The following is an 8,765-nucleotide window of genomic DNA, read 5'->3' on the forward strand; positions in this document are numbered from 1 at the left end:
CACACGCAGACCCTAGTCGTCGAGTAAGATGATTGCTAGATGTCGATGCGTCTCCGCAGTACATGTTCGGCTAGCTCGAGGGCCCGTTATAAATCTTAAGATTTAGTCAACTAAAGTACTTCAAACAGACAAACAGTTTTTGTCCCAACTACGGGAAAATAGGGGAGACCTATTTTTCAACGAGCGGCGTCTCCCACTAGCAACTTTCCCTCGAGGGCGGCTAGCATCTTTTTCTAACCACCGATATGGAGATTGACCAATTAGCAGCAACGCCAATTTCCCTTACTTTCTGAACGAAGGCTTTTCTCGACGAATCCGATGATCTCGTGTCCTTAGACACACCCCATTATAGTTTTCCTCTGTGGCATCATCGGGACGGGAAAGGCATTCTCGCTCGCGATCTCACTGATGAGAGGAGTAACCCTTTACGACCAGTGAATATTACGCATCCGACTTAGATTTTGTGAGTACGTTCATCTATCATCCCGTCGACCGCGGATTCGTTATTGAACCTAGGATCATTGTCATTAGTTTCTCGAGTACCTAACTACCACGGTTACTTGTCCGGCTCTATAATAATCGTATTTGCACTAGTCAATGTCTTCTCTATTGCATAGCGACAACGTGTAACCCAAACGAAGATTCGTTTCACGCCCCTAACCCTAATTCTAATGTAAACCCGACATATATATTTATACTGTATATTTATCTATATATTATATATATTTATATTGTATATTATATCTATATATACTATATATACTATATATAGATATAAAATTTCCATGGTATCTTGTCGGCTTTTTTGTATAGATTCCACATGCATAATTTTTATTTACTAAATTATTATTCATTCGCCAATTTTTCACAAATTTACAGGAACCATAGACTCTGGACATTCGTACGCCGAGAGTTGTTCCCTAGACCCGGTGACTCACGACGTGATTTGCGAATGTTTCGATGGATACACCGGTCCGCGTTGTGAAAGCTGCGCGGAGAACTATTTCGGTAATCCTGAAGTTCCCGGTGGTAGCTGTGAGTCGTGTAATTGCAACAATAACACGGACTTACGTCGACCCGGAAATTGCGATCCTGAAACTGGACGCTGTCTTCAATGTCTCTACAACACTGATGGAACCAACTGTCAGATTTGCAAGGCAGGATTTTACGGAAATGCTCTAGAACAGGATTGCGAGGACTGCATGTGCGACGTTTTGGGTACAGATAGAAACGCTGGTCCTTGTGACCACCGAACTGGACAGTGTTCCTGCTTGCCTCACGTTATCGGTTTACTCTGCGATTCTTGTGAAGAGAATCATTGGAGAATCGCCAGTGGCCAAGGTTGCGATCCTTGCGAGTGTGACGCGGTTGGGAGCGTTTCTGACAGGTCCGTATGCCAATTTTTATTAAATATTTAAATATTTTCAAACAAATCTGCCTAAAAATATCGATTTTTAAAATGTACTTTGACCTGTTTTTGTCGATAGATGTAATCCGTACGACGGTACTTGCGAGTGCAGACCAGGTTTCGGAGGAAGACGTTGTAACGAGTGTCAAACCAACTACTGGGGAAACCCTAATGTCGAATGTTATCCGTGTGATTGTGATTTAACCGGTTCTGCCAGTCAGCAGTGCGACAGAGAAACAGGAATGTGCGTCTGTCACAAAGGAATCGGTGGCGAAAAATGTGATCAGTGCGATCGTGGCTACTATGGAAATGCGCCTCAATGCAATCCTTGCGGAGAGTGTTTCGACAATTGGGACTTGACGCTGACTGGTTTGAGAAACAAGACGAATCTTGTGATCGAAGAGGCATCGAGAATTCAAAAGGTTGGAACGACCGGTGTCTATAGCCAAGAATTCGACGACATGGTCGAATCTCTGGATCAAGTCCAAGCACTGATCAGTAACGCTTCCATTAGAAGTCAAGATTTGGACGAATTAAATGACTTGGCTATAGATTTGAATAATAAGAAATTAGAATCCACCAAGAAATTAGAAGAAGTGAACAATCTTTTGGAGAACGTCAGTCAAAGAGTAAATCTAGGGGATGCTGCTCTTAAAAATTTGAAAAATAGAACGAACAACTTGCACCAAGCTGCTGCTGATCTTAAAGAAAATGCGACTAGATTGCAGGAAGAGAATGTCCTAGGCGCTCTTAACGTTACCCAGCAAATGGCGGAACAGTCTAGACAAGCGGAAAAAATGGCCAACGACACTAGCAACGTTCTGGCTGACGCTGAAAGATTCCGCAAACATACTGAGAGCTTGTTAGCTAAGAATCGTGCTTTCGTGATAGAGGCACAGGAGAGAAACCAGGAGTCATTGAATAAAATAAATGAAGAATTGAAGAACTTTGATGGAATTATGCCAGGATTAAATCTCGAAATGTGTGGAGATAACGTGACGGATTGCAGCAGCGTTTGTGGTGGCGCAGGTTGTGGTTTCTGTGGTGGACTGTCTTGCGACGCGGGTGCTGTGACCAAGGCTAATCAAGCTCTGGACGTAGCTAAGAAACAGGCTGCTGAGATCAAGAACCACAAGGACGAGGCAGAACAGTTACTTCGTAATGTAAGTTATGACATATTTTTTCAATTTCGTTTCATAAATTTGCTAAAACGAACCTTTTATTTCGAAGTTTCCTATGTTGATCCAAATTTTGTTTGTCCAGATGGTTCAAGTGAAACGCGATGCAACGACAGCCAGGTCGAATGCTCAAGATGCCTTCAACTACGCCTTAAGAGCTCGTAATCTAACCGATACCTTGAGCAAAGATCTCGCTGACATAAACAAACGAGTCCGTAACATTTTGGAGGAGGACCAACCCACACCAGCTATGGTCAGAGACTTGGCCAACGAAGTATTGGCTAAGAACATCAAACTAAAGCCCGACGAGATCAAAATATTAGCCGATCGTATTAAGAGCATCGTCGGTTCCTTGACCGATTCCGAGAAAATCCTCGCGGATACTAGGGACGACCTTCAGTTGGCCGAAAAGTTAAAGAATGATGCTGACAGAGCAAAAGAGGAAGCGATCGCGAAACAAAATCTAGCTAACAAAGTGGTAATTTTATTGAGTGATGCTCAGAGGGCTCAAGATCGAGCACAAGCAGCTATCGATCAAGCTGAACGCGATGTCAGGAGATTCGAAAATGACTTGGAAGAGATAGCCGAGATGACCAGGGGAGCTCAGATGCAGGCAAACAGCACCACTCAGACGGTCGACTCTTTGGACGCTCGCTTGAAACAATTACAAACGCAATCGGTCAGAAACGATTTTGTTTTGAATGAAGAAATCAGGGTCGAGGCGCGGAAAGTAGCTGATGAAGCGCAAAAGGTAGATGCTAAGACGAAGGAACTCGCTATGGAATACAGAAAAGCGGACGAAGCGTTGAATTCGAGGGCGAACAAGAGCAAAGGGAATATATTGAGGGCGAAGAAGCTCTTACAAAAAGCCTCCGAGTTGACAGCCGATACATCGACGAAATTGAAGGACTTGGACGGTATGGAAAGTGTTTACAGAGATAACGAAAGAATGCTATCCGATTTGATGGCGGAGGTTGATTCTTTAAATGGAGAGATGGAGAAATATTTAGCGGAAATCGAACAAAAAGCCCAACGGTACAAGCACTGTACTCCTTGAGTGACTGTAATTAAAACGTAAAGAAGTAACATACATTACTATGACCGAATCAATGTGAATATAAAGAAATAATATATAGAATATAGGTCACTTTAAAGAGAGGATCGTGAAATCTTAAACCGAGACTTATTTTTCCTAAGAATTATTCGGATTCTATAATAAAGTATATTGATTCTAAAGAAACGAAGGAAATAATTTTTCCAGTGCCATAGTGGTAAACGAAGGGGGCCATTTATTTGTTGACATATTACGTATTTTATACACGCATTCGTACGTAACTTTTCGAAAATCTAATAATGGAGAATTCTTTAAATCGTTTTTCAACTAACCGTAAAAAGTGCCAATAAACGAAAATCGAATTTTCTCATTGCATTTATTATCATGGACCAAATATTTTTAAATGAACCGAACACCGCATAAACCGTCTACTATTCGAGAAAAATGATTGAGCTAGTTAATATATAATAGAAATTAAAGTATCAATATCGATTCCTGATTCACAATAAATGTTATTGTTCTATACATCTCAAGATAAGATTTGTACTTATATAAAATGTTGCATTTATTACATACATTGCATTTATAATAAGACACGGGTGCAATAGATAGATACAATTTTTATGAATAGTATGTAAATATATTATTACGCCTTTTCGCAAAACTGCATTTTTCATTGATTACATATTTTTAATGAATATAATCGAATTTCGATAAATTATTGTAGAATATTAGGCAGTTGTATAAATGTGTTATGTTATGGAAGCCACGAGATTTGAAATGTACGAATAATACGTGTCGAGGAAGTTATTAAAAATACCAAAAAGAGAATTCCTCGATAAAAAAGCATTATAGTTATTTATAAATCTATGTTTTAGAGTAACAACCGAACTATTGATATTGTCAGTAACGGCTATTATTGCATATCTGTTCTTGTTCGGGTGAGAAATGAAACAAAGCTTTAAGCGAACCAAACGATTTTTAATTGTATTTAATGAACAGCTACGTTTGTACAACGAGAGAGAAATACAGGTTAAAAAAAATAAATAATATTGAAAAAACACAATTTTTAATTTCATTTATTAAAAAGTTATATTTAACGTTATTTTGAATTTGTAAGAAAAAACACAAAGAAAATCTTATCCGACGATAGCACGATAACATGAAACATCGTGGATTTCGACGTGATAACAATATTTCCTTAACGTATGACTGTGTCGCTGTTAAAAGACGGAAGGACTTGCCGGAAACGTGGAACCGCGATGATAAAATATTTTCGTTGTTAGGATTTTATTTTAAATAAAGATCCCGTGTTAAAATATGTACCTGATATGTTCTGTATTATTCGAATTTACTCTATGTCGTAAGCATATTATTAATCATACAGCATATTAAAGCGAAGCATTATTAGCTTGAAAAATTATTTGATGTATATCATAAGTGAACAAAAAATTCTTATTTGAAATATTTTTCATAAAATGGATTTAGCAACTTTGAATTTTTTTGTACTTATTGTTAATTCTTTCTATAAGAGAAAATTAGGATAGGTTGTCAGGAAAGTTCCCAGCATATTTCAGTTCGGTTGATACATGTGTAACGACTCCTTTATAAAAATAGTATTTGTAGTTTATTATCACGGAGTCTGGTTTCGATCCACACGTGCACCCCGCTGTTTCGTGCCCCTGTCAAAAATCTTGACATCGTGTCCCGTCTGTCTGCATTTGAACTTCCTCAATTCATGTCGAATCTAACAGAGGTTCTCATTTAATCAATTTCCACATGATTTTACTATTCTTTTTATTTTTTAGAAGTTTAGAAACAATTAAATAAACGAATTAAGAATTATAAACATATATCTGAAATTATTGCCATTTCGTCAGAAACCAAATGTAAAGAACGCACGCGTCAAAATAAAATTTTTATGACGATGAAAAAATTGGTTATGTTTTAAAAAGCATTTACATATCTACCGTCGAAGACTTCTCTTCTTGCAGATGGATCTTTTTCATTTATTATTTCGACGCACCTATTCGTACTTAAGCCTTTTGGCTTTTAGAATCGACTTCAGACGCTGTAGTATTTCGTGAATAGACAGCACTGTTGAATTGAAATGGTGTATGGGCTCCTGGTACTATGCATAATGAGTTCATTCAGGACGCGCACCAGTGGTTGTCCGACATTACTATTAGAAACAGAATTTTGAAATTCTAAACAACTTGGAGCAAGTACATATATTTTAAAAAATGATCATTTACGTACGCATGTGAAAATCGTTTAGTGCAAATTGATGAAAATACGTAAGCTTGATTCGTGATATAGGAGAAAGTATCTCAGTCTAATGGTGATTCATCATTAACAAAGAGTTTTTCAATGCACAATTCACGACCTTTATCATTGATGCCTCGTGAAACTTATAAAACCGATTACTTTTATTGGACGAAGATTATGATTATCTGCAAATGCATATATATTAGCAAGCATTACGTACGGTCAGATTCTTAGTCTTTCCGGTCAGGATGTAAAGTATAAAGTTACAATCGGTTGCCGTAAAGAAATCGTTAATTATACTTCGTAAGCAGTAAAATAACTTTCTTATAAGTATATATGAAAACCATTGTAAATATTAATGTGGCCATTTTCGCTGTTGGTTATTTTATTCTGTTTCATTTTAATATTTTTATCGTATTTATGTTATCGATATTTATATCTATATTTTATCGAATAATTGAAAAGTGTTAAATGGACACGGAAATTATAAAAATATTGGAACTGTACCGGTTTAACACGAGTTATAGACGAAATTTATCATTTTTTCAAATAATTGTTTATTAAATTTACTCGTAGTGTATGAATCGAATATTGTTATAATACACTATTATAGTATGTATTCAAGTAAAATAGTAAAATTTCTATGTGAAAGCTTAAAAGCACCACTGTTAATTGAGTAGAAAAAAATTAATCAGTGTGAAAGTGTGAATGCATATAAGACGAGCCTGCTTTTGGATGCTTTATCGTAGATAGCTTATCGGTAATAAATATAGACGACGGAATTCCGGCGTTTTTACACTAGCATTATCTATACATTTGCCTCAAATATTTGGAACACAACCAAAAAATCGATAAGAAATAAATAATAAATCGATGAAAATCGATAATAAATGCAATTGAAAAATTTTTAATGGTTCAGACACATATTTACGATATATAATTTATCCTAAGAGATATTTTCAGCGAAAAAGCCCTTTCGAATTAGTTACACAATTTCAATTCCATTCCCAAGAATATTTGCCAATGATGTAATACCTAGCTAGTTTACAGACGCAAAAACCTTCCTGTAATCATAAAACAACAAGCTATGTAAATTGAAAATTATTTCCGAAAGGACGAAAGCGAAAATAACGAGATGAATTCGTTTTTTTTCTCAAAGATAAAATATTATCGTAACGATAGCGAAGGTTTAGGTAAAATGTCCATTGTATGCACAGTCTGATTACACGAACCTTTCGCCCTAAGTTTAAAAGTTTAGTCTTCGTTGTCCTGAAAACGGCTATAAGAATACTGTTCTTCTCACGGTGCATTCCTTTACTAGCCAGGTTACGTGAACCGGTCCAATCGGGGTTGGTTATGCAAAACAGCTTCGGTTTGGAAGGTGAGGCGATTTTCTGGTATTTTCGTGTTACTTTGGAGAAAAGAACGAATTCGTATGGAATTTTCCTGACAAAGGAACGAAAGAAAAGCATTACATTAAAATGTATAGATGTTTAGGAAGACGAAAGAAATAAAAAGAAGAATTAGTGGAATTAGTAGAATATTCTATAACAAAAAGGTATGGGACACGTGTCTAGCTTTAAGGTTTGGAAATAAATTCTATAGAATTTAATGTTAACGATTTATATTATACTTTCTTCAAGCTTTTATACTTTAAATGCGACAAGCCAAATCTTCCGTTTGTTATGGAAGAGCAATTTTAAAATTTGATACGCTGTTAATCAGTCCTAATATTATTTTTTACATCGTTTTGAGATTAAATTGTATTTTTGCTACACATTGGTTTAATTAAATTTTCTATGTAGATTAACAAATGTAGAAATAGAAAAAAGGTAATAATAAAAATTGGGATAAAAAGAACAGATATGTATTTCTCTTAGTTTTTGCGAATTAACGATTCTCGGATTTAGGATCGACAGGCCAACGAGAATTTTCCAAGTTCACTTTTAATCACAGGGTAGAGGACCAGGTGAAACTTATCGAGGGGATGAAAGGGACGCGGAGGGTAAGTTTTGTTTGTTGGACCGTTCCTTTCGATTGTTAAGCTCTGGCTTTGTGCCGAGTCCGCCAACAGCTGGCCTCCGGGGTGGTAAGTTGTCTTTATAGCTATCTTTTAACATCAATGGGGAGTTAAGTTGCATTGAAATTTTTCATGAGAAAGTCGACGCATAATTACGTTTACTACGCTTGATGGGACTCATGCTGTGGATAAAAAAGTACGATAAAATAATAATATAGTAATACTGCATTGTCCTAACTCTAGTAAAAATTATACGATTATTTCTTATCGTGGTATATAAATAATAATCAGGATATTATTAAAATATTATTTCATATTTCGTCTGTATATGGGTGTAATTCATGCTCCATATATTATTTGAATCCTAACAACTGATTACTGCTTAAAGGCTCAAATAAAATGATCGAGTAGTGCAACAATATATTAATTGAATATTTAAAATAATTCTCGATTGAGAATAAGCTTGAAAAAGTTTAAACAAATTGAAGTAACTTAATTTTTCGACTATTGAGTATCCAATGAAGAATCAATTAATTAATCTCCATCGAAAGTTCAATGATTTTTATACGATTCGTTCTTCAAATATCAAGTATATTACATACTTGTTTTCCAATTGAATTATTACATTTTCATCGGATAATCGGCTGATAATAATATAAATAAGTTATTACTCGACACTTTGCGCCAATAATGTCCAATCGATACACTAAATTAATGGAAGAATTAATGGCCCGTGCAGGAGGAAAAATGTGCAAACGTTGCCATTCATCGCCACCCTCTGGCAGCGGGTTGACCGCGTTAATTCCAGCGCGTGTTAATCGTGACACGACCACCGAT

At 36.2% G+C, this 8,765-nt stretch overlaps 1 protein-coding gene and 1 long non-coding RNA gene across 4 annotated transcripts in view; one reads left to right on the top strand and one right to left on the bottom strand.

The window, feature by feature from the left end:
- The window catches only part of LOC100746803 (laminin subunit beta-1), a 14,531-nt gene extending 9,829 nt beyond the window's left edge, over nucleotides 1-4,702 (top strand). For both annotated transcript variants that reach the window (XM_012390348.3, XM_024370712.2), the window contains 3 exons: nucleotides 880-1,387; nucleotides 1,488-2,571; nucleotides 2,672-4,702. In XM_012390348.3, coding sequence (XP_012245771.1) covers nucleotides 880-1,387; nucleotides 1,488-2,571; nucleotides 2,672-3,643 — 2,564 coding nt within the window. In that variant the 3' untranslated portion in view covers nucleotides 3,644-4,702. The remainder of the gene's footprint in view (nucleotides 1-879; nucleotides 1,388-1,487; nucleotides 2,572-2,671) is intronic.
- A 542-nt stretch (nucleotides 4,703-5,244) lies between these two features.
- Nucleotides 5,245-5,816, bottom strand: LOC117152200. 2 transcript variants are annotated; one of them, XR_004462513.1, is made up of 2 exons: nucleotides 5,611-5,816; nucleotides 5,245-5,387 (listed from the first exon to the last, which is right to left on the bottom strand). It is a non-coding gene; the product is annotated as an uncharacterized LOC117152200 (long non-coding RNA). The 2 variants fall into 2 exon arrangements; XR_004462512.1 differs by having other exon boundaries at nucleotides 5,603-5,816.
- Between the last annotated feature and the right edge of the window lie 2,949 nt (nucleotides 5,817-8,765).

The sequence above is a fragment of the Bombus impatiens genome, unplaced genomic scaffold (assembly GCF_000188095.3).
Source record: "Bombus impatiens unplaced genomic scaffold, BIMP_2.2 scf_0044, whole genome shotgun sequence".
NCBI lineage: Eukaryota > Metazoa > Arthropoda > Insecta > Hymenoptera > Apidae > Bombus > Bombus impatiens.